The sequence below is a fragment of the Apus apus genome, chromosome 14 (assembly GCF_020740795.1).
Source record: "Apus apus isolate bApuApu2 chromosome 14, bApuApu2.pri.cur, whole genome shotgun sequence".
Classification (NCBI taxonomy): domain Eukaryota; kingdom Metazoa; phylum Chordata; class Aves; order Apodiformes; family Apodidae; genus Apus; species Apus apus.
Genome location: NC_067295.1, coordinates 15,686,875 through 15,712,780, shown reverse-complemented (window position 1 = coordinate 15,712,780; position 25,906 = coordinate 15,686,875). Strand labels below are relative to the sequence as shown.

The following is a 25,906-nucleotide window of genomic DNA, read 5'->3' as shown; positions in this document are numbered from 1 at the left end:
CCCACCTTGGGGAGGTGAGGGGGAATTAGGCTGGAGCTGGCTGGTCAGTAGAAACTGGTGGAGATGAGAGCACTGATCAAGTGCTAATCAAGCTTTATCCTGTGCAATCAGGCAGGCTGGTTCTCTTTGACTGTGGCTGTTCAGGTTTGCATTTTTATAATCCTTCCAAAAAACTAAGCAACATAGTGACCCCCATGCTAGTGCCTGGCCCAGTCCTCTCGTACCTGAGTGGAATATTGGTGCAAGGATCCCAGCTGAAAGGTCTCCATCCGTTTTTTCACAGAAAAGCAACATGAAGAGACCATTCACATCATATTATTGGGTTTGCCACCAGTTTGTGGCAGCTAGAAGCAAGGAGGTATCAGTCCAGGGGACTGTTTTCTGCTTAGTGCACCACGGGAGAGGATTGAGAGGAAACCTCACTTTTGGGAAACCTCACTTACCAGTTCCAGTTTCCCATCCTTGATCCTGATATGGGGATCCAGGGCTACTTTTGGTTTGGTGCCTGAAGCTGCTTTATGATTAGATGCTGAAGCAGGTGCTGAAAAGCCAAAAAGAAATGTTAATGGAAGAGCACTTGGGCAGAGGAAAGAGGAGCCTGCAAAGCAGAGTTCAGAACTCCTGTTGCATGAAATACAATGTGTGTGCAACAGGCCAAAAATCAAAGACCAGAATTTACTAAATCTGGTCCTGCAAGGCTCAACTAGGCCACTGTTGAAAAGATTGGATACTGGGGCAAACCCTTCCTGAAACTGGGCTTCTGCAAGCTTTAAAATGGGATGTTTCATCCAAGGATCTAGGACTGAAAAAATAGCACTTTGGAAATATCCTGTCACAAGTTTATTTCTGGTGCCTTGGGGGAAAAAAAAAAATCTGCCTGGATCTTGTCTCCTCTCATTGATTAGGGAAAACTGAAACCCAGCATTTTATAAAATGCAGCCTTGGCTTTCACAAACTCCATGGAAAAGGAATCAAGCAATGAAAAGTGATGTGAAAAAACAGCACTGCAGGACTTCTTCCCTCCCCAGCTCTGCAAAAAAGCCTTTTCCCTCTTTTTCCCTCACTTGGGCAGGCAGGTTGTTTTGGGACAGAAGGAGCCTCATGCAGTGAGAAGCAGTCACAGAGGGGGAAAGAGGCAGAACCAGCAACTGCTTTGGTGGAGAAAAGCTGGCGTGAGGCCAGAAGAGCCAGCTGCCAACAGCTGGCTTGTCACCCCTAGCACTGCCTCCACAGCTGGAATGGGGTGGAGCAGGAGCCCTGCCACTTGTGCCCCTCCAGCCCTGCAGGGAACTCCACTTTCCCTTGTGATTAACCCTGGTCCTTAAGAAATTGTGACGTTCCCTGGGAAAAGGTCAGCAGAAGGTGTTACTGCTCTGGAGCTCCCTGCCAGACACAGGAAGGGTGCTGCCCTGCTGCCTGCCCTGCTGGGCCTCCAGCCATCAGCCCACGTTGGTGGGAAAATCCCTTCTTGTGTCAGTGGATTTGCCCAGGGAGTCATTTCTCCTGCCTGGGGTCTGGTTAACACCATGGTGAGCCTCTTGCCGAGGAGCACAGCTCCTCCTGGACCTCTGGAGCACAGCTCCTCCTGGACCTCTGGAGCACAGCTCCTCCTGAACCTCTGGAGCACAGCTCCTCCTGAACCTCTGGAGCACAGCTCCTCCTGGACCTCTGGAGCAGAGCTCCTCCTGGACCTCTGGAGCACAGCTTCTCTTGGACCTCTGGAGCACAGCTCCTCCTGGACCTCTGGAGCACAGCTTCTCTTGGACCTCTGGAGCACAGCTCCTCCTGAACCTCAGGAGCACAGCTCCTCCTGGACCTCTGGAGCACAGCTCCCCCTGAATATCTGGAGCACAGCTCCTCCTGGACCTCTGGAGCACAGCTCCCCCCTGAACCTCTGGAGCACTTCCAGCCACACCTTCCTGGGCCAACAGGGCAGAAGAGAAGGCAGTGAGAAGCAGCAGGGATGCTGCCCAAGCATAATCCTCCTAATCCAGACATCCATCCTCTGGGCGGATGCTGGCAGCTGGGAAGCACCAAGAGGTAACAAATGGCTCTGCTGGATTGGCCACCAACACTTGACTCTCCCAGTTCAAGGGCAGAGCTGTCACCCTTGGGTGCATGGCTAATCAGGATTAGCTCCATGGGGCTTTGCTGTCAGCTCTGGACACTGAGATATCCAGGGCAGCCATCAGGCACCCACAGAGGGGCAGTTCCTGGCAGCTGCTTTGTCAAAGCCACTTGTCTGTTTTCCTGGATGACAACATGGACACAAAACCTCCCCAGCACTTCACCTTAAAAAAAAAGCCAGTGAACCAAAATCCCCTGGCTGAGGCAGGACGTGGTCAGGTCATTGCTGTGTGCTGCATTGCCTGCAGGACCCAGGGCTTTCCTCCCCATCACCAGGACTTCTGGCTAGTGGTGGCCACCCAAGAGCCTACCTGAAATCAAGGCTGCAGGGTCATAGAGTGGTTTGGGTTGGAAGGGATCTTAAAAATCATGCAGTTCCAACCCCCTGCATGGGCAGGGACACCTCCCACCAGCCCAGGTTGCTCCAAGCCCCATCCAACCTGCCCTTCAACACTGCCAGGGATGGGGCAGCCACAGCTTCTCTGGGCAACCTGGGCCAGGCTCTCACCACCCTCACAGCCAAGAATTTCCTCCTCATGTCCAGCCTGATTCTCCCCTCTTCCAGTTTTAATCCATTCCCCCTTGTCCTCTCCCTCCCTGCCCTTGTCCAAACCTCCCCCAGCTTTCCTGGAGCCCCTTCAGATACCAGAAGGCCATTATGAGGTCTCCCTGGAGCCTTCTCTTCTCTAGGCAGGGAACTGGGGTGGGGGGGAAACCCACTGGAAGAGCAACACTGCTCTTCAAGTTCACATTTGTTTTGTAAAGAATCAGCCTCCCATTTCTACAAAGGGAAGGTTTCACAGATGGCTTCAACCAACAGAGCTCCTGGGGCAGCCTCAACCAGAGTGTCATGGCAAAGAGTTTCTTCCTAATGTCCAACCTAAATCTCCCTCTGCCAGTTTTAACCCATTTCCCCTCACCCCATCCCTCCCTGCCCTTGTCCCAAGTCCCTCCCCAGCTTTCCTGGAGCCCCTTCAGGCACTGGGAGGTGCTCTCAGGTCTGCCAGAGCCATCTTGATGCTCCGGGCTGGGAGGACAAGGGGGGACAGCCTAGTCCCCGTCCCATGCAGAGCAGAGGACAGGTGGAATCTGGTGACCTTGCCCAAGGTGAGAGGGGCTTCTCTGGGAGCAGAGCAGCACACCCAGCCCAGCCCAGGCCTCTCCCACTGATGGCAGGGAGAGACTCAACAGTTTCCCTCACAGTGCTCCCTCTTGGCCTTCCCACTGGGAATTTCAGCACAGGTCGGTGCCTCTGCAGCGCAGGGGGGAGGAGGAACCATGATCTGGGCACAAGAAGGATGGGCTGCACTTGCTGGAGACTCCCTAGGGAAAACCCAGCTTCTCCTCGGGGTGGGAGGCACCTGCACATCCCAGTGATATGGGGCACCTTGCTGGATGTCATCTCCTTGGGTGCTGGATCACGGGGGTTATTGAGGTTTCCTGCAACTCCTGAGGGCCCCGTGAAGCTGCAGGGGGACCAGTTCACCCCTGGCTGCCATCCTGCTGGGGAGCAGTAGGTCTCTCCCACAGAAATGAAGAGCTCAATATGGGAGAAAACACAGTGTGGAAAAGTAAGCCAGAAGTGAAGCTTGGATGTAGAGAGAAATCTCTGATCAGTTTCCCAGTTTGACCAGCTGAGGGCTACCTTTATGCCTGTGGAAGCCCAGGGTTGCTGGGTGTTTCACAACTAGCACATTGACCTTTTTTATGCTGTGTCTCTGAGGGCCACCCATTCCCACCAGCAGGGAACGTTCCCTGCAGTGGGACCTGCTGGCTCCAAGTCAGACATGAGTTTTGCACGTGGGCAAAGACCCTGCTGGGAAGGAGCCACAGGCTGAGAGCAGGAGAAGTTGGTGTCTCCTCTGAATATCTTAGTCCTCCAAATTCCCTAGTAAAGAATCTTGCTACTAGGGACAAACATGGACATCATTACTACCTGTTGGGTACCTGCTACCTTCCATCTCTCCTAGTGGGCTGAGACTCATTCTTACACCATTAGATCCCATTACAACATTAGAAACACTGATCAAAATTAATGTCCTCGTTCATAGCTCCAAGAAGCCAAGGTTGTTTTCATCACCCACAAGAAGCTACCAAGCTAGCAGGACTCTTACCTGAGACAGTAAGCTCTGGTGGGCAAATGTCTGGTGACAAAGAAGGCACAGGAGAGTGATTTTCATGCCTGCTCTGGAAAAAGAAGACAAAACAGAAAATGGCTAAGCAGAACCTGTTGGTGTAAATAGGAGATAGAGGAGTTGGAGAGAGAGCAAACCATGTGGCTCACAAAGAGCAAGGCACCATGTAGTCATCCTGTGCAGGTGGGCTGAAAGAGACCCCAGGGGTTTCTCCTGGAGCACTTGGCACAGGCACGTTCCTGAGTCACCTCAAAATCTCTGGTCGCACACAGCAAACTGAGTTTGTCATTACTGTAATTGAGAGCTGAGGATGATTTGACCTTGCATGCTTTCTCCACAGAGGTTCTCCCTAAGGCTCTGCATCCAACCCCCCCAGTGAGGTCCTGATTCTGACCACAGCCAGTTGTGTTATTAACCCAAAGCAAGTAATTATCACCGGGAGCGCGACAGGAAGCCCAGACCATTCCCTGCCCTTTCCCAAGTGCCAGGTCACGGCTGAAAGCACAAGCAAGAGGCAAAAACAGGGTCACAGGGTGGACATGTTGAGGACCACCAAGACAGTGTTCCCACAGCTGGGAACTTAGATGCAGCGAGGGGCACAGGATTGGAGCTGAGGCCTTATGGACAAGTAGCACCTGGGCACGAGTTCCTTGCTGTGGAAGCCCAGACCTCACTAGAAGTTCCATCTTCTGGCAGCAAAGTGAAGAAAGGAGGAATTTCATTCCAGCCCATGTGGTTATTTTATATAGGTGCCCAAGATGGCCCAAGCACACCTACTGCATGATGGTGGATCTAACCATGTGTGTTTGTGGGCCAAGGCTGACTTTCACTGGCATGTCCCCAGCCTGGTGCACCCAAAGGCAACACACACACGACATTCTTGCAAGCTCATGTCTCTCTGGGATCTGGAATAAAGACCTTTTTGCTGCCTATATGAAAGGAACATCCAGCTGGCCCTTCCTAAAGGGAGTTTACGTGGAAGAGGGAAGATGATACAGCCAGCACTGCACCAGCCCAGGAGAGGAGCAACCAAGGCAGAGAATCCAGCCATGGGCCTAGATTATCGTGAGGGTTGTTTGTTGAACCCTGTCTCACCACACGCAGCTTGTCTCTGCAAACACACCATGGAGCCAGGCCCCTCTGGAAGGGTGAGCCTGGCTTATCATTAGGCTCGTGAGGAGCAGAAACGGCTGCTGAGGAACCCTGCAGATTCATCCTTGACAGAGGGTTCTAAGAACAAAGAGCTGTTCCTGCCTTTGGGTAGGAGACCAGACCAAACCGACTCCTGAGATCCCTTCCAGCCCTATGACTGGCACTGAATGAGATGCAGGTTGCTCTTCACAGAAGGGTTTTGTTGTTTTGAAACCTGAGACTTCAGAAGCAGGTCTGGATGCAGGCCCTGGAGAGGAAACTCCTCTCATTACCTCCACAGATCCTTCACTGCCTCAAACCCAAGGCAGAGGAAACAAGATTTCGGATTTAAAACATGTGGCTGTAAAACAGGGCTACAAACATCAGCGCTGCAGCCTTCCCACCATCCTGAAGGACTGCCATGGAGCTCCTGAAGAAGGGTTTTCTGACCAAAGAAAGATCACAGGACTGATGTCTGTGGTCTCAGCTATGGACTTCAACCTACCTCTGGTGACCTGACGTGGACCTTCAGTCTGCAGGAGCTCAGGCCGTTTCCCACAGCCCTGGGAGGTGGTGATGGGACGTTGTTATGAACTGACAGGCCAGGATGTAACCGTCCCCTTCCAGGAACAAAGGCCACTTCTGTGCTTCCCTCGTGTCTTAAACAACAGAGACAGAATATTTTATTAACAACAACAAAAAAACACAACCCAATAATTTAAAAAGCACGACTTTTGCAGAACTTCCCTGCCTGAGGTTCTTCCTCTGGGATAATACCAGCCCATGGAGCCTGCACCAGTGTAGCTGGATCACCACCAGCTGGGTTTGCTGGTTTGAACTTCAGTTCTGTTGCAGGACTCTGCTGGGCAGAGATAGGGGATATCCACGGGGACCAGAATATTGGGAAGGTCTGGATTACACTTCAAGATGATCCATGCAATCAAGATTTCCTTCTACCATCACCTCTCAGGACCACGTTAAAGCATCATTTAAGACCAAGAATCCTTATGCTTCTTGAAGCCAAACACTGGTATGACATGAAGGGTTTTTGCCTAAGACTCACCAGCACCACAACCATGGGGAGAAAGATGTTCCATCCCTACCTGAATTTGGCTTTTGCAATTATTTTTCTGGCCTCTTCATACGTGCTGCCCACCAAAGAATCTCTATTGATAGCAATGAGTTGGTCACCAGGTCGGAGCCGACCATCCTAAACAAAGAAGGAGAAAGTCAGAGCACTGAGAAGGAAGGTCCCTCTGCCCAAAGCCTTCTCCTGCAACACAAATCCTCATTAGTCCATGCAACACACTCTTCATCTATTCTTAGAAAAGCTGCTTCAGAGCAGCTACAGCTCCTAGGAGAGGTCCCCATCGCTGAGGGTCTCCAGGCTGCCTTACCTTGTAACAGTCACCATCTGGCACAAGCTCTTGGACGTAAATCATGGGGCCATCAGGCCTGTTGGATCCACCACTGATGGTCAGCCCTAAGCCAGAGGATTTTGCTATAGAAATGCTCTGGATTCCTGAATCAATGGAGTAGCTGCAAGGAAGAGATGTTGGCAGGTGACTCGAGGTGATCTGCTTGATTGTCCCGTGTTGCTGAACAAACCCTGCCTGGCTTTCTTTCCATGCATGATCCCTCTAACTTCTCCCAACCTTTTCTGCCTCTGTGTCTTTTCTTCCACCCAACCCTGGGAAGAAGACTTGAAGACTCCCATTTCTTAGCAGAAGAAGGTGAAGGTGACTGGGCCACGTAACCCAATATTCACTTGCGTTTAGAAAATGAAGAGGGAAGGCAGCAAAGCTTTAACCAGAATATATTTGGAACTCGGGTTTTTTACGGCCAAACCCACCCAAAGGATCAATACAGTTGTTGTGCAAATCCAGTGGAACCACCAGGCAGCAATTTACAGCTTAGTCAACTGTTAAGCAGCCCTTGTCAAACGTCCAAGTGAAGCTGAGGATACTCAGCCATGTCCTACCAAGGTCTGTGCTCAAAACCTTGGAAGATGCCCAGAGAAAAGAGCCCTCGACCACTTTTCTAGCAGGCCCCACCACCCTGTGATTGACCTCTGTGACAGTGGTACAGAGGACTTGCCCACTCAAAGATGTGCCCCAGATGGAGCAGTGACAAGGATGGGCCCTACCCTCAAAGATCTGCCTGCTAGCTGGGACCCAACCAGCCACCAAGACCAGGTCATGGCAGGTGGATCCCTGGAGGGAGAGGCAGAAATTGCAGAGGGAGTTTGTGGGAGCAGAGATTTCCCTGGGCACCCCCAGGCTGGGGACAGCACTGCAATGGGGAGGTTTTGTGGGAGGATTTGTGATGGAGTGATGGGACAAGGGGTAATGGATTGAAACTGAAAGAGGGGAGATATAAGATTAGACATGAGGAGGAAATTCTTCAGTGTGAGGGTGGTGAGACCCTGGAATAGGTTCCCAGGGAAGCTGTGGCTGCCCCATCCCTGGCAGTGTTGAAGGGCAGGTTGGATGGGGCTAGGAGCAACCTGGGCTGGTGGGAGGTGTCCCTGCCCATGCAGGGGGGTTGGATCTAGATGATCTTTCAGGTCCCTTCCAACCCAAACCATTCCATGATTCTATGATTAAATGTCTCTGTACAAATCAAAATATCAGACACTGTCTGTGGTGAGACTGAATCATATCTTAGTGTTCTTGCTCAATGGAGTGGCAGGACCTCAGATGACACCAGGGTGAGAGGCCAGAGCCTGGGGACAACCTGTGGTGAGCAGAAGGGATGGCAACCACATGCCTGAAGAGACCCATGGCCCAAATGACACCTCTGCAGCTGACCACCAACTCCCAGCTGCAAGCAACGGTCCATGATTTCAAACTGCTCCTGCTGCTCCCAGGAGAAGACCACTGGGGACTGGCACCTGCCTGGAGACAAGCAGATCATGACCCAGTGTGGCAGCAAGGAGGCCACCAAAGCAGGTCCTTTTGAGCCTCCATGGCAACCTGGGGTGGGTTAACAGCAGAGTGAGGGTGTCTAGCTTGTCCCCAACCAGCTGCCAAGGAGATGACCTGACCTCTCCTCTCTGAGGGTCTCTCACTCTACACAAGCAGCTGAAACCTCTGGTGCCAAATATTTGTCCTCTGCAAATCCCTAATAAAGAGCTGGTATTTAGCAAGAGGATTTACTGGTTCTGCAGCGAGGTCTGATTCTCTTCAGCAGCCACTTGCCTTGTTTATGCTGGCAGAGGCAGGGGAGCTGCAAGCCCTTGGGGACAAAAGGTCCCAATTCCACCACTGTGGAACACCCAGAGCTGTCCCTCTGGAGAAGGGCAACCCCAGCACCCTGGAGATGAGACTCCACAGAAAAACAAGCTCTGCCTGTCCCAACCTCTGACCCTGCCAAATATGAAAGGGACAAGGTGACCACATGAAAACACAGGCTCCAGGAGATGCTCTGGAGACAAAAGGATGAGGTGTCTTTAGGCAACTGCTGCTGTCACCAAAGCAAGGGTGTTGGGAGGGTTTGCATTGAGAGGGCCATGGCACAGTGTCAGAAGCAGGGCAGTAGAAACCATGCTCCTGAGAAACCTTCTGAAAACACCACTGGCCTCACCAAGGCACTCTGCTCATGATGTGGATTGTAAAGGTGATGTCCAGGGTCCTCTCAGCTGAGCCAGAGCTTCCCCCTGGGTCCCAAGGGGGTTGATGAGGAGCAGTTGTGTTGTTAACCACGTTGCAGACACGCTGACTGGCTCAGCAGGGAAGTGTTCCAGCTCTTGGGCACAGGCTTCCAAGGACCAGCCAAGATGCCACCACAACAAGGACTTCTAGAAGCTACTGTGGTCTCCTAGCTGCGGCAGTCATACAACGGTATAGAAGACATAAGTCATAGTCATCAGGGTTGGAAGGGACCTCTGGAGATCACCCAGCCCAACCCCCTGCCAGAGCAGGGTCACCTGCAGCAGATCCCACAGGAACATGTACAGGTGGGTTGGGATGTCTCCAGAGAAGGAGCCTCCACAGCCTCTCTGGGCAGCCTGTCCCAGGGCTCTGCCACCCTCAGAGTGAAGAAGTTTTTCCTTATGTTTAGGTTAAACCTCCTGTGCTCCAGCTTGTGCCCATTGCCCCTTGTCCTGTCCCTGGACACCCCTGGGAACAGCCTGTCCCATCCTCCTGACACCCCCTGGAGATCCCGAGAAACATCCACAAGGGTGGAAAAACCCCGGGAGTGTTTCCCGGGCTCTGCTCCTGAGGCAGCCTTGGACCTTTGGTGACGCCTTGATGGGTGGCCATGGGGGTCTGGGGGCTGTCCTGGTGTGACCCATACGTACTGTGCGTGCGGGGGGTGCGGGGGGTTCCCGAGGCAGGGCCCGTGGGAGCTGGCGGGGCTGAGCAGCAGGGGGCTCTGGGAGCGGGAGGACGAGCCCGAGGACGTGCTTTCCAGGTACCGACCTGAACAGCAAAAGCCCAGAGTCAGCCCAGGGAACACAAAGCCTCCAGCATCACCCTCCTCCCCTTCTCTGCAGTGAGAGCTGGCACCATTTTCCTAGTTGGTTTTTTTTTGGGGGGAAAAAAAAAGCCCACACGGGGGTTGAAGGCACGAGGGGGGTTGGACGAGATGATCTTCAAGGTCCCTTCCAACCCCAGTGACCCTCACGGAGGGGAAAGGTTCAGCCTGCTCAGACAATTCCAGTGTGGATCCATCGTGGGTCCATCACCACCTCTGCCGTGGGGGAAGGGTTGGCAGCCTTCTGGGGGATGCCAAACCAGAGGAGCACCTTTTTTCCCCCCGGGAACAGAGGAGCTGAGGCACCAACACCCGGTTTAGGTGAACCTTGTGGCATCTCACTGATCACTTGCCATTTACAAATGAGAAATAATGCCCACTGAACGATGGCTGGAACACTTTGAAATCCACAGCAGAAAGCTGCCCCAGCAGAAATGGGAGCTGCTGGAGTCACCTGCCCAGCACGTTGGCTAAACAGAATCTGGGCACCTGGGAAGGGGAAAAGACCCCACCTCAATTCTTGCTCCCCCCAAGGAGGCTGCCTGGCCCGGCAATGCACTAAGGACAAGCAGGACTTCTCATCCTTCAAACCTCCACCTAAACACCTCAACAAATCACAACTCCTTCTGTGTAACAGCAGGATGAAGAAGACTCTCTCAGCAGTGAGGGGGCCTTTGGTTGCCCCCCAGGGGTCACCCCAAGCTACTCACTGCCACCGTGCAGGACCGGGGAGCTCCGCGCTGAGCCCGTGTTGCTCTGGGAGCCAAACTTCTCCAGCAGCTCAGCAAACTCTCTCCTGAAAAGAAAACCATGGTATATTCAGCTGCTGCTCCAAACTATCCCCCACCTGATTATATGACAAAGGTGGCTCTGGTGGCAGTGACTTCATAGCAGGTCTATAGGGACGGTGCCCCTCAGGAATGGGGAGCAGACAGAGCTGTCTCGTGCCTGAAGGTACAATCCCTCTGGTTTCAACTTGTCACGCAAGACTTAAGGTCAAGAATCAATCCCAGAGCAGTGCAGCTTTCCTGTGATGGGCTGGAGCTTCACTGGGCTCCTTCCCTGCCCTGGAAAGTGCTCGGGGTCAACATGGACAAAGGGGCTGGGATGTATGGACAGGCACTGGTGTAGGGACTGTCCTTCCTGAGGGAGGGTGGATGGACACAAGAGCCCTGCCCTGCACCCCATCAGGTGGACCCTCCTGGGAAGCAGCTGGAATGTCACCTGCACCTCAGGAGTTTTGCTAACACACCTCACAAGTGAACCAGGCTGTGAGAAGGAGCTGAAGCTATGCAAACACACACCAAAAAAATGCTTGGCCTGTCTGCAACTCCTTCCAGAATAGTTAAATGCAGAATACTCTGACTTTTTCCTCCTCCTTTCCAAGGCAGAAAGCAATTCCTATGAGCTCCTGCTGGGATAAAGATGGGAAATGTTTCCAGAGCACTTCCAAAAGAAACAGCCCACTCTCTGAACCCATGAACGTGGCAGGACAAACTCTAGGAGCAGAAGACCTTCATGAAGAGCTGCCCTTGTGAAGTGTGCTGGGGCAGCCAAGGCTCCCAGCAGCTCCTGGCTGAAGCTGCTGGGCCAGCAGGCACAGGCTGAAGTCACAGGTATCAGGATCAGAAGGGCTGGGCAGAGAATTCAAGAAGAGGGAGGAATAGCAGCCCAGAAACATTTAGCAGGATCCCTCTGGCTTGAGGTAACCCCCCAGCTCCCCACATTCCCTCTCTGCAATGTCACCCACAACATCCCCTGGGAAGATGCCTTGATGCCCAAGAGCCTTCATGAATGCTTTGCTCCCAGGCTGAGTTTGACCACCAGGTAACTACCCAAGCCTGTTGAGTCCTTGATGAGCTGTAACTACCTGTGCACAGAGGTGAATTCCTTCCTGACCTCCCTTTTCCCCAGTGCGACGTGGATTTTCTGAACCCCGTTAAGACCCACCATTAACCATGTTTACCAGCTTCTTCATCACTTCTGCAACCCTTTCTTCGAGCTGCCACGAGCCTCTCCCATCCTTTTGGGGCTGCCATGTTCAAGCACCAGCCTCCCCTGCCCGCGTGGGCTCACTGGGCAACACAGCTCCCAGGATCCTGCTGTCCCTCTGCCACCCTGCAGTCCTCTCACATCATAACCCAGCGCTTGCAGGTCAATCTTGGCAGAGAGAAGAGCCTCAGGGATGACTCATTTCTCACAGGTGTCACTAAACAAGCAGCCAGGCAATGGGAAGAGACCCTGAAGTTGTTTCTGTGGCCACAGTAGCAATGCTGGATGTTCACTTTGAAGACATGAAGGAATCCCCATGAGAAGGTGCCTTCCTGATGCTACAGCCGCAGGAAAAGCCTGGTTATGAGTGACCAGCTCTGCCACTTGACAGTCAGACAAGCACAAGACATAAACCTGTAGGAAACCAGCCACAGCAAAGTTTCCCCAGTGAGGAGACTCCTCTTACTCACAAGCAGACATTGTGTCATCTGCGTGCTCTACCGGGACAGGTATTATACATTATTGGCTAGATTAGAGTCAACAATATTAAATGATGAATGAATCATCAGCTCCTTGGGTTCCTGCTGGAAATGCTCCCCAGTAATTTACATCTTCCCATTAAAAAGCAGCTCATTAACAAGCTTCAAAGACCAGCACCTGCCTTATCTGATATTGCCATCAAATATATGCCTTATTCACCCCATTTAATGCTAATTTTAAATCCAAGTGTCACAAAATACTTACTGGAATGCCTTGGTGAATCCCAATATTTAGGACTGTCTTTATCAAGAAAACCTTAAAGAACCCAACTGTGTTCAGAAACCTTCCCCAAAACTGCTGGAACAGGCAGTTTCATCATGTTAGAGACCGGGTTAGATGGAAGAGCTCCGAGAAAGCAGAAGGACAACTCAGATCCTACACCAGGGCAGCAGTTTGTTGTTGTGTGGCTGGTTCTTGGCTGGATCTTAGCAGAATTTTCCCCCACTTTCCAGTAAAACCTCTGTATCTAGGTGATTCACACTCCCTTTTCACTGCTAACTCAAGCACTGGTGGCCTCCTCCCTCCATGGCAGCACTGGTCTAACATGCTGGGAGGTAACTAATCGTTTCCAGCAGTTACCAAACCCTCAGCAGCTGGGTTTTGTTTTGGGCTGGGTATTTCTGTGGTCTTCCATTGTTACATTTTCCTCAGATAATAATCCATCAGAGCACGGAACAGGTTATGAACTCCAAACAATGGCTAAAAACCACTATTAGTCAATGCAAATGCAACTCGTCTGGCAGCTCTTGTGCTCTTCCAACCCCGCTGAACAATGCGGAGCCAACCACCCAACCGAGGGCACCTGTAGCTTGGCCATTCTTTGTTGCTGTTGATTAAGTTAATCCACAACAACAACAACAACAAAAAAAAGGTATTTATCATTATTTGCTCAGGAGCCTGAACAAGGAGCTGCCAGCCCAGGGCTGCTCTGCCAGCCCAGGCCCAGCCCTTGGCTGCAGGGATGACGTGACTAAACGCAACGTCACCGGCGACCGTCCCAGCTCCTGCTTTGTTGGGCAATTCCACAAGCCCTGGTTCCACCAAGGCCATAAACACATGACTGCTTTTCCCAGCAGCAAGCAGGACACTTTCTGGTGTTAATCTCCCACGAATTAATTTGGTGCTCTGTGCTGCATTTGAAGGAGTCTTGCGAGTGGGCAGACGATGCCCAAACATTGCTGGGTAATGGCCAGGTTCCCTGAAGGAATGCCAACAGGTCTTGCTTTGCACTTTCAGACATCAAGAGACTTCAGAAGATGTCTTTAATATTTAAAATGTGACCCTTACTAAAACATTCTGAAAGGTCAGTGCCCTGCAGGACTGAAATGCCCAGCTTGATTAACAAGAAGAAAATCCTGGCGTTGTGGGGTTTGGAGCAGCCTGGGCTGGTGGGAGGTGTCCCTGCCCAAGCAGGGGGGTTGGAACTAGATGATCCTTAAGATCCCTTCCAACCCAAACCACTCCATGAAGTCCATTATAACAATCCCTTCTCCAGCTCTTTTTTATTGAGAGGTCTGGAGGATCCCAGCAACAGAGCTGGGACCTTCAGCAGCCCCATGCTGTGGGGTGGGATCAGGGGCTTTGCCAAGAGCAGGCAGCTGTGGGCTGACTTTGCTACAGATTAAGCAGCAGGGGGTCAATCTTCCCACAGAACGTAGTTGGTTTATCTCATCATACCTTTTTGTTCTCGGGAGAGCAAAGGGTGAAGCCTACAGCAAAAGCTAGAGGAAAAGCTCTGCTCTCCACCACAGCTGGGGGACAAAGAGGAGCCTGTGACACCAGAGGAATCAGAATCTTGTCCCAAAAAAGCTAAGCCCTCAGAGGTCAGTGGGCAGCACGTTGTGCCACTGCTGGGCTTGGCTTTTCCCTGAACTCCTGGGGAGCTGTGACATGTGCTGGTGACATCTCAGCTGCTGGGTGAACGGGTGGCCCAAGGACCTGGGGACACCCAGGCCTTGCAGGAGTCAACCCCAGCACCACCTTCCAGTTCAGCACCATGTGTCCAAGCTGTCCTGTGGGCACCTGCAGGGCTGGCAGAGAACAGGGGTGACCTTGCCCTGGCACCAGGCTGGGCACGAGCTCCAGCCACAGCTTCTCTGCTCATCCCAGGATATTGGCTGACCTTGGTTATGGATTTGCAGGAGAGCAGACAGTTTTAGAGTCATTGAATCACTGAGGCTGGAAAAGACCTCCAAGATTAAGTCCAAGCATGAAGCCAACACCACCATCCAACTAAATCATGTCCTGAAGTGCCACATCCACACGTTTTCTGAGCACCTCCGGGGATGGTGACTCCACCACTGCCCTGGGCAGCCTGTGCCAGGGCCTGACCACTCTTTCAAGTATAAATAAACTGTTCCTAATTTCCAATCTGAAGCTTCCCTGGTACAACTTGAGGCCATTTCCTCTTGTCCTATGGGAGCAGAGACCAACCCCCCTGGCTCCAACCTCCTCTCAGGCAGCTGCAGAGCCAGCAGGTCTCCCCTCACCTCCTGGTCTCCAGGCTGGACACCCCCAGCTCCCTCAGCTGCTCCTGCTCAGACTTGTGCTCCAGCCCCTTCCCCAGCTCCCTTGCCCTTCTCTGGACACGCTCCAGCCCCTCCATGTCCTTCTTGTCCTGAGGGGCCCAGACCTGACCCCAGGATTCAAGCTTTCCTCTTTGCTTCTTGTGCAAACCCTGCCAGTGCAAATCCCCAGCTCCCTGAGGTGGCTGCACGTACCACGCAGAGATCTGCTGCATTTTGCATTTTATCATGCAAGGGCTAGGAGGGGCAGCACCAACAGGCTTTCTCACCATGAGAAACCTGAAAGACCAGGCTGGTATCTGTGCAAGGCACAGAAACAAGGAACTATTGCAACTTTGGGCTGAGGCGGAATAAACAATAGTTCCGCGCGTGCAATGAAATCAGCCTCGTTGGCCAAAGGTGAGCACAGATGAAAATCAACTCCAACCAGCATCCAAACCCAGCTTGTCCAGCTCTAAAATGTGAGTTTTCTGCTTCCAGCCCTGGAATTACTGCTGCTCTCTGCAGCGTGTCTGATGCGACAGGCTGAAAACATGCGTCTTATACACGCCAGGGCTGAGTTCCATTAAGAGCACAGGGAATCTGGACCTATAATTAACTCCAGGGACACATAATAACGTTTATGAGTCAAATTCACCCCAGGGCAACCACAACAAAATGCTCCTCAGCTGAGTCATTGGGAAAATTGGCAGGCGGGTGGAATTGTCTTCCAAACCCAAAGCCATTGCGTTTCCTCCTCCAGCGCTCAGGGTTGATGAGTCACAGAAACAGACTGGTTTGGGTTGGAGGAACCTTCAAGATCATCTAGTTCCAACCCCCTGCATGGGCAGGGACACCTCCCACCAGCCCAGGCTGCTCCAAGCCCCATCCAACCTGCCCTTCAACACTGCCAGGGATGGGGCAGCCACAGCTTCCCTGGGCAACCTGGGCCAGGGTCTCACCACCCTCACAGCCAAGAATTCCCTCCTCATGTCCAACCTCAATCTCCCCTCTTCCAGTTTTAATCCATTCCCTCTTGTCCTCTCCCTCCCTGCCCTTGTCCCAAGCCCCTCCCCAGCTTTCCTGGAGCCCCTTCAGGCACTGGCAGGTGCTCTAAGGTCTCCCTGGAGCCTTCTCTTCTCCAGGCTGAACACCCCAACTCTCCCAGCCTGGCTCCAGAGCAGAGCTGCTCCAGCCCTGCATGTGGATACCTGCAAATCCCTCCCCACATGATTCCTTCACCTTTCATGTCCCTTGACCCCTTTGATGGGCAGAGGGAAGACAGGCTGCCCTCAACTCCTGGGAGTCCCTGGGGCAGCAGCCCCCTGGGTGTCACCTCCAGAGCCAAGAGTCCCAGGGAGGTCCAAGAGCACAGAGGGTCTCACTGTCTACTTGCCTACACTCAAGGACAGACTGAGAAGATAATAAGGCATCAGTAAAATAAAGGCAAAACTAAGGAAGAAAAAAATAAAGATAAAAAAGAAAGCAGAAAAATCCTTCTGCCAAGGCCCTTAATCCTTCCTCGTGTATGAAACAGTTTGCATGGTGATTATGCAAGTGAAATCTCTGCAAATCTTAAAAAGAAATTAAATAAATACAAATTGGAAGTGATTACTGCCCCCCTCGACCACCGACTAACCCAGATTGAACAGATCACCGAGAGCAAATGGAGGCCAAATCAACTGGTCCCAGTTTCCTTGCCCTGGCTGGTTCCCCCGGCCGCCCTGGGAGCAGCTCCTGGTCCAATCTGCAACAGATGCAGGAGGAGCTGGAGCTGCCCACAAAGCCCCGGGGGGGGGGGACACGTTTGAGGAAACATCTGCTGCAGTTTAAGGTATTAGGAGGCACATGGAGATGTCTGAACAGCTTGGAAGAGATCAGCAGGGGTGAAAGCAGGAAACCTGCTCGGGGGGCTCTGGTGGAGAAATGAAGCGTTTCCCGCAGCAAAGGGAACTGCAGGAATCCCTCCCACCCCCTGCAGCTGCCACCTGGAGAGGGGACAGCACAGGAGGCCCACTTGCCCTTCCACCCCTCAGGCACACAGGGCACTGCTGTGGCTCAGAGGCACCTCCTCCCTGGGAACAAAAGAGGGACAAATTCCCAAGTGGAGCCCTGGTGACCTGCTCGTTTTCCCCAGGGCTTCCTCAGCAGCTGCTGAAGGACTTGCAGGTATAGAATCCCAGACTGGTTTGGGTGGGAAGGGACCTGAAAGATCATCTAGATCCAACCCCCCTGCATGGGCAGGGACACCTCCCACCAGCCCAGGCTGCTCCAAGCCCCATCCAACCTGCCCTTCAACACTGCCAGGGATGGGGCAGCCACAGCTTCCCTGGGCAACCTGGGCCAGGCTCTCACCACCCTCACAGCCAAGAATTCCCTCCTCATGTCCAACCTCAATCTCCCCTCTTCCAGTTTTCATCCCTTCCCCCTTGTCCTCTCCCTGCCTGCCCTTGTCCCAAGCCCCTCCCCAGCTTTCCTGGAGCCCCTTCAGGCACTGGAAGGTGCTCTGAGGTCTCCCTGGAGCCTTCTCTTCTCCAGGCTGAACACTCCAACTCTCCCAACCTGTCTCCAGAGCAGAGCTGCTCCAGCCCTCTCAGCATCTCTGTGGCCTCCTCTGGGAGCTGCTATAATGATTTGAGAGGTTATTTCCACTGGAAGAGGAGGAGAACACAGGCAGGTGAAAGCAACAATGTCATTAATAACAAATAATTCCTCTGCCACAATATGACTGTTCCAGAATTAGTCTCACCCTGTCACTGCAGCACTCTCACTGCTCTGCTGAGGCCACAGCTGCTGAGGGATAAGGAACAAAACCCATCACCTCTGACACTGAAGGGGATGTGGGTACGTTGGGCAAAGAGCTCTGTGATCTTCAGCCACCCACACGCTGTGTGAAGCCGCGGTGCCACCAGCCTGCCCACCAGGGTGTTCTGCCTCAACCCACCTCATGCCAGTGGCTCCTGGTGCACCACAGATTTCCAGAGCTGTGTTTCTGTTCCACAGGGAGAGGATGCTCCAGCACATTGCACCAGATCTCCCAGGGGATGAGAGCCAAGGAGCCCACTCATCCCATAACCTGGATTTCCACAACCCTGCTCTTCCCCAACACCGTCACTGTCCACACAGCTTAGATCCAGCCAAGAGAAAACTGAACTCTTTCCTTCTCCTGTTGAGTCCTCCAAGCCTCTCTAGGGACAGCAAGGGGAGAGGGAGAAGCTGCTTCAGGGAGAAGCTGCTCGTGCTCCTTGAGAAACAAAGGAATCCTCTGGGGAAGGAAAACCTTAACGTGTCCAACTGGAAAGGAAAGGGAAGACGCTGCTGTCCCTGCACCTCTTCATCCCAAGCTCTGTGCAGGACGTGATGAGCCATCAGGAGCTCACACCACCCAGCAGAGCTGAAGGGGCCTGTGTCACCCTACAGCTGAGGCCCCAGCTGCCCAGGTCCTTGCTAGGGAGATTCCTGTGGACATCTGCTTGCTGCCAGGATGCCCCACAGCCCTGGAACACTCTGGGCTGGGGCCAGGACTGCAGCTGGGAACCACCAGCTTGGCTCCCCCCTTCCCATTACACCTCCAGTGCCTTCCAACTGGTGTACAGTTCTCAAAGACCCTCGGCCACCTCCATCTTCCCCAGGGGCCTGGGGAGCCCAGAGGTCAGGTCTGGTGGCCACAGGTGCCAGCACCTCCCTCCCGGAGCGGGGGGACAGCCCGTACCTGGCGTCGTCGTCGCGGGCTACCAGGAGGTGCATGTGGCTGGTGGCTGATGCTGTCCTCAGGATGTCCACAGCCCTGCAGAACAAGGACCACGACACATCAAGGCTGGCTCCACCAAGCTCACCCAGCTGGTACCAAAGCTTGTGGCAAGCTGGGCAGAGACCCATGGCCTGGGCAAACCCATCAGTAGCCAAGTGTCCCTTTTGGGTTTTTTGGCCATGGACCAGCCCTGGTCCCTGCCCTGGGAGTGGGAATGGGTGAGGCAGCCAAGTGACAGGCCAGTTGTCCCACTTCTGCAATAAATGAGAAGTCCCTGATAGCAAAGCAGACCTAGAAGATGCACCTGGTGGTGAGCAAGTACCTCCCAGCACATCACATCCCTTGGGAAGTTTCCATGGCAGGAATGGCCACCTCTGGGCCCCAGATGCCCACATCCCCATGGGATCCAGGGCAGGGTGCCAGGAGAGATGTCCCTGGGGACCTCCTGCATCAAATCCAGCAGCTGTGGGGGTTCAGGAGGAGGAGAAGCTCCTTATGCTACTCCCAAAGCATCTCACCAGCAAGGCAGCAGCAGGCTGGCACCATGTTTAATGGGAAAGGGGTGCCCCAAAAATGCTGTTCCCCTCTGGATCAGGTAAGGATTTCTTTGGTGGGGAGCAGAGGGGCTGGATTGCAGCTCTGGAGGGAATTGCCTGCTCAGAGCAGCAACGTGGGGCTGAGGCACCAGCTCAGCTCTTGTGCTGGCACCTGGGGGCTGGCCAGGAGCTGCAGCAGGTGGAGCCAGGAGCTGTTAAATACAGCAGCAATTTGGGGGGAACCTCTGGAGATTGCACAAACGTGGTTTGGATTCGCTGGGCTGGTTTCACAGGGAAACTTCTCCTCTGATGATTCCCCAGCTGGCACTTGGGAGCAGGGTGGCCGTGTCAGTGCAGGCCAAGCCAGGCTTGGTGCCACCAAGTAGCCTGAACCACCTCAGAATGACACCAAAGCAGCAGGAATGCAAACATCTCCATTTGGCTACGGTACCTCTCGCTCGTAACCCCAATTAGGGACTCTCCATTGACCTCCAGGATCTGGTCTCCTGGCTGCAGGCGCCCTAGAAGAGAAAACTAATGGCTAGAAATTGCAGAAAATACAGCTTGAAGGGCCTGGGAGAGGTTGGGCAGCTCCTCCCTTTGCCCAAAGACAGGATGAAAAATGTACAAGTTGTTCCAAGATGCTCATCCAACCTGTTTTTCAGGGTGTCCATAGATGAAGTTTCTGCAGCCTCCCCCAACAACCTGGGCCAGTGTCCCAGCACTTCCTCTGCTGTAGGAAGTTACGAAACTAAACACCCCAAAAAATGCAATAGAGAGTTTGCTTAATTCACCTTGAGGTCAGGTAGAAAACCACGAGTGGCACCTCCACCTCTTCTGGATTTCTTTCTCTTTATTAGGTGGGAAAACCATGTAACAGTTGGAGAAAGAAAGAAAAAAACCACCAAAAGAGTAACTTTCTGGCTTCAGTTCTGAAGGGTGAACTCCAGGGAGCCCTGCCTAATTCCTCCTGATTTGAAGATGCTCAGGGTGAAGTCAGTGGCCTAGAGCAGGGCTGAGTTTGCCAAGGGATCTCCAGGATCTCCTGGGAGGCAGGGGCAGGCAGTGGCCGTGGGAAGGGACAGCAAGGGAAAGATCTTTGTGGGGCAGGGATGGGTCTTGCTTGAAAGACACAAAGCAACCACGTTGATGCAGCAGAAGCCAAGGCAAGGCTGCTGGTGGGTGTCACAGTGGTTGTCACAGTCAAAAAATAAGCCCCACTGCTGGAAAAAAGCACCTGGAGTGATAATACCATATATACAGCAAATACACTGGATTTTGGGGGGGGGTTTCAGCCCCATTTCACTCACCATCTGCATAAGCAACACCCCCTGGAAGGATCCTCTTCACATAAACTCCATATTCTTCTCCAGTGAGTTCCTTGATGCCACCAATTACTTTTATACCTGGAGGAAAAGAGGTGCCCGTGACACAAAGGCAGAAGAAGAGCAGTGTCCACAGGCTGCTGAGGGATGCAGCCCCAGGTTCAGCTCCCAGCACCATCTGACACTCCTGTTAAAAACCATTTGTGGAAACCCCCATTGTCCCAACCCTGGAGGTGTTCCTGGCCAGGTTGGATGGGGCTTGGAGCAGCAGGTGTCCCTGCTCATGACAGGGGGTTGGAACTAGATGATCTTTCAACCCATTCCATGATTCCATTTCAACCCATTCCATGATTGTGATGATCCCCTGCACAAGCAGCAGCAGAAGCAACAGGATGTGGCCCCTGACACAGTGCAAAGGCTACAGGCATCTGATGGCAGCTCAGAACCACAGCTGTGGAGACAAAGCAACCACCTTCCCCAGCCCCCAGCTCATGACTGATGGAAAAGGATCTGACTCTGCTGTGGGTGCCTCAGCCTGTGTCCAGTGAGACCTGCAGAGGAGCCACTACTGGCCACCCCAGGAGACCCCTTTGAGGTGCAACATCTGGACAATCCCTGGGCTCACTCCAGCAGTCAGAGCATCCCACCTGCCTGCAAGGCCCCAGCAGCATCTTCACCACAGCTTCTGAAGCTGCCACCAGGGCCAGAGCTGCACGTCAGGAACAGACACTTTATCAGTGGTTGGGGCTGGGAGGAGCAGCCCAGAGCCAGGGTGCAGAGATGACCTGGGGGTGCAGAGATGACCTGGGGGTGCAGCTCCCAGCCCCCCTGCAGCAGCACCTTGGCAAAGGGCTCTGAGGCTGCACAGCCATGGGACCTGTCCCTGCTGCCATGCACAACCCAGCTGGCAGGAAAAGGCCCCAGAAACTTCTTTGACCAGGACTCATTAAATCCTGCTTGGAAGATCCAGACTGTGGACAGAAGGATTAAAAAGCCTGACTTTAATTAACAAATCTCTCCCTAGAGCTGCTGGTCAGGCATTTTGCTGCTCTGGAGAGGAGGGCAGGTGGCAGAGCAGAGAGGGACACTGCTGGTGGGCACCCAGCTCCATCCCCAGGGTCACCAGCTGCTCCCAGCATGGCTGGGGGTGCACCAAGGGACCCCCCGCCAGGGGAGCTGAGCACAGGTTCTGCCCCAAAACACCAGAACCCTTTCTGAAGCCAGTAGGAGGAAAGAGGAGTGGAGCCTGGGTTGGGACCTACAAATGGCCTACAAGAAAGCTGCAGAGGGACTTTGGACAAGGGCAGGGAGTAACAGGAGTAGGGGGTAAGAGCTTTAAGCTGGAAGAGGAAGATTTAGGTGAGACATTAGGAAGAAATTGTTTATAATGAGGGTGGTGAGATGCTAGAACAGGTTTCCCAGGGAAGCTGTGGCTGCCCCATCCCTGGCAGTGTTGAAGGGCAGGTTGGATGGGGCTTGGAGCAGCCTGGGCTGGTGGGAGGTGTCCCTGCCCATGCAGGGGGTTGGGACTGGATGATCTTCAAGGTCCCTTCCAACACAAACCAGTCTGGGATTCCAGGGGGGTCCTGCAGAAGGAAGGTCCCATCGGTTTCCCTGGACAGGGAAGACACTGCAAGTCCAGCTTAAACCAAGGTGATGCCTCAAGAAGTCATTCTCCAACTTTCTTCTCAGCAGAACATGAGGCAATGAGGACCATGAAGCCCACTAGAGGCTCAGCTCTAGCATCCCCCAGCCAGCCCGGTGGGCCCTGCCCTCCACAGGCTCCTCCGCTGAGGTATCAAACCCATAATGACTCATTTCCCTTTTGTGACCACAAATCAATTGTAATAATGGCTTAATGTAGCTGAAGGATCTCCAAATCCTCCTTTATCCCCCACCATGTCAGGAGAAAATCCGATCTCGTTATTAAAATCGGTGATTACTCACAGCATCGCTCCCAGACGCTCCCACTTTGGTGGGGGAGGAGAAACAAAACCAGCCAACCCCTGACTTTTAACTCCCTTGTTGGCCAAGCAGTTGGGTGCTGCCAGGCTCTGCCCACCCACCCATCTCCTTGCCATGGAGGTGCCTGTCCCACCCCTCAAGAGATGCACCAGGGGGTCCTCACCGGGGCGGGGAGGAGGAGAAGGTGGAGGAGGAGGAGGAGAAAGAGGAGAAGGAAGAAGAAGAGGAGAAAGAGGACTAGGACTGATTGCAGCAAATCCAAGATCATGGTGGCAACCTTCCTGGGAGTCTTTGTGTTTTATACACACTTTCTTCAATCAAATTTCTCTTTGGGACCTGGTGTGGGTAAATAGCTGCTCTTTAATTATCACAGCATCAAAGGTCCCCCTATAATGCTTATGAAGTGACACTTAGGGTCAGATCATCTAGCCTGTTTTGGACCCCTCCATTTCATCTTTCCTTTCTGGCAAAGGTCCTGGAGTCCATGCCCACGTCCCCAGTATTTTTCCTTCTGCAGAATAAATGGTCATGGAAAAATCTCCAGATGGACACCCAGGTTAGACAGGCCAAGTCAGCCTTTTCTTTAGGTCCTTAATGCTCCCTTAAAGTTCCTCAAGGCCTCTGAGCTTCTCCGGTCCATCTAATCCCACTCCTCCTCATGCCAATGTCGCAGTTCTCAACTTCTCAGGCTATAATCTCACTCCTTGTCCCACAGGTCAAGGGGTGTCCTGGCTAATCTGGTTGTTTAGCCCAACTCTAATCATCTCCGGTGCATCCTGACCCTGGTGGCCACCACGTCGCGCTCCAGGCACGGAGAGAGCCCTCCCACTTTGTGCCTAAGCTTGCAATGTTCAATTACTTTTCCCTTAATCCCCCTGTTGATCTAGAGGCCCTGGCCAGCTTTTTTTTTTTTTCTAGCTGGAGGAATGGACAGATTGGAGGTGAATCACTCGCTGCCCTGTCCTAAAGAAGATGAAGGTCAAGATAATGGGATCTCCGTGTTTCTGAGAAATGCTCCTTAATCAGCACTTCCCTTTGATGGCTGCTCCTTAATGCAAAGTTCAGGGTTTAAGGAGCTGCCAGGTAACCCCTTTGAACTTCTGCTGAGGTTCACATGTAGGTTTCCACCTAAAGCCACAGAGCAGCAGACCTGGGGCCAAACGCTGACCTGCCGCGCCGGCACCGAGCGGGCTGATGCTGCTCTGAAGAAACTGCTGGAATAACACCTACATCTGAACATGAAACCCAAGGAGGCCCCTTTTTTCTCCCCAAAGCACCCCACGTTCTGAGCAGCTACACCTGTGACAGACACAGGGCTCTGTCCTCAGCAGAGAGGGAGGATTTCTGGGCGACAATCACTGGTCTTGGGTGTTCCAAGCCTCACAAGAGAGGATGAAGCAAGCTGGTGGTGGCATTAGAAACCCCACATGGTTATACCTTCATGTAGCACATCACAAGACCCTCAAGAGAGTCTGCAAGACCCTGTGAAGACCCACTGGCCACAGACTGGGAGAAAGGAGGAGAACTGGGACCCAGCAACATGGCTAGTGGTGGGCTGCAACATATGTGCTTGTCCAGAGGTCAGCAACCTCTGGAGGAGGAGTTCCCAGCCAGGCTGTTCTAGGTCTCCTCTTTTAATGAGCTAATTTAACCCAACAGCTCAAATCCCATCAACTCAACCAAATCCACCTCTGGAGATTTAAACATATTCACCAAACAAAGACATTTTTCTCTGAGCTCCCACGAGCCTCATGAACAGAAGACCAGGGGAAGAGTCAGCACAGCAGAAAACCCCAATGCCCAAGAGCTGAAAACATCCAAGAATGAGTCTATAATTATCCTCAGGTCTCAAGAGACCTGATCTTGTTTCTCTGGTGAGTTGGATTTCTCAGAAGGGGTCCCCAGATGGTCACCCAGGGACCTTACCAAGGGGCCCATAGCTGCTCTGCGGGATGATGAGCTGCACTGACAATTAAAAATCATGAAGGAGGTTTTGTGGTGGTGGACCCTGAGAAATCCTGGTGCAGGACTGCCATGTTATTATATAGGCTCTGTGAAAGGGCACCAGTGTTTATGCCACTGGGCACAGAGAGGTCAGCTGAGATGCTCTGCTGGATCCTTTTTGGCTGAGTTGCCTGAGCCTGTGACTATTTCTCACGTTTTGATGGAGATGAGCATCTCTTTTTCCTTCTCTTCCATCCTTTGATGTTGAGAGCACCAGGAAGGGCACCTGACTCGCCTGCTGCTCAGACTCTTACCCCTGGGCCAAACTTTCCCAGAACAACCCACACAGCCCATCCCCAGGAGAGCAGCAACGCCCTGTGTCACCCATCAGGGTGGCTTCCCAGGGCACCCTCCCGTGGCAAGGCAGGCAGCTGGGAAGTGCTTGGCATTTCATTGCTTTTTGAATCGTTACAATATATAGCTTCTGACATTGAATTCATTCAGAAAATTCTGGAGGAAAAAAGAAAAAAGCCTTTTTCTCCCCCTCCACCCTCTGCCCAGAGGAGGGGCTCTGGCCACGGGTGCTCTCAGCCCTGCAGCTGCTCCCCAGCCACAGGGAATTCACGGGGACTGGAACCTCCCAGCTGCAAAAGGTGCTGCCAGGCAGGCACAGGAATCACAGAATCACAGAATCACAGAATCACAGAATCCCAGGGGTTGGAAGGGACCTCAAAAGATCACCCAGCCCAACCCCCCTGCCAGAGCAGGGTCACCCAGAGCACATCACACAGGAAGGTGTCCAGGCAGGTTTTGAAAGTCTCCAGAGAAGGAGACTCCACAGCCTCTCTGGGCAGCCTGTCCCAGGGCTCTGTCACTCTCAGTAAAAAATTTTTTCCTGATATTCACCTTAAACCTCCTGTGCTCCAATTTGTATGCATTACTCCTTGTCCTATCACTGGTCATCACTGAAAAAAGCTTAACTCCATCTTCCTGACACTCACCCTTTACATATCTGTAACCATGGATGAGGTCACCCCTCAGTCTCGTCTTCTCCAAGCTGCAGAGCCCCAGCTCCCTCAGCCTTTCCTCATCAGGGAGATGTTCCACTCCCTTCAGCATCTTTGTGGCTCTGCCCTGGACTCTTTCAAGCAGTTTCACAGGAACAAGTGACGTATCAGACATCACTTAGGGAGGCTCACCACCACCACACGGGTGCTACGGGGGATGGTGGAGATGCCCCAGCCCACCCCAGTGACCCTGGCAGAGGCTCAATGCTCACCCAGCCCGTTGGCACAGTCGTAGAAGTCGAAGGAATGTGCGGTCCGGTCCATCCCGTACGGTCCCATGAGCGTCCTGGGAGAGAGAAGAGAAGCATCTTTCTTTCCTGGGCTCAAAAAAGGAGGTGCCCACCCCACACGCACACAAGCACATCCATCCCACCCCCCCCGATGCCCACCAAGGGATGTAGGCACAGAGG

General features: G+C 53.1%; 1 protein-coding gene across 1 annotated transcript in view; it reads right to left on the bottom strand.

Annotated features, from left to right (window-relative positions):
- Window positions 1–25,906, bottom strand: part of LOC127390647 (syntaxin-binding protein 4-like) — a 48,814-nt gene that overhangs the window by 13,522 nt on the left and 9,386 nt on the right. Inside the window, exons 2-12 of the mRNA XM_051632480.1 lie at window positions 25,709–25,782; window positions 20,506–20,601; window positions 19,647–19,716; window positions 18,621–18,695; window positions 10,583–10,668; window positions 9,697–9,817; window positions 6,791–6,932; window positions 6,497–6,603; window positions 5,899–6,052; window positions 4,242–4,314; window positions 444–541 (exon numbers count right to left, since the gene is read on the bottom strand). Of these exons, the coding sequence (XP_051488440.1) occupies window positions 444–541; window positions 4,242–4,314; window positions 5,899–6,052; window positions 6,497–6,603; window positions 6,791–6,932; window positions 9,697–9,817; window positions 10,583–10,668; window positions 18,621–18,695; window positions 19,647–19,716; window positions 20,506–20,601; window positions 25,709–25,782 (1,096 nt within the window). The remainder of the gene's footprint in view (window positions 1–443; window positions 542–4,241; window positions 4,315–5,898; window positions 6,053–6,496; window positions 6,604–6,790; window positions 6,933–9,696; window positions 9,818–10,582; window positions 10,669–18,620; window positions 18,696–19,646; window positions 19,717–20,505; window positions 20,602–25,708; window positions 25,783–25,906) is intronic.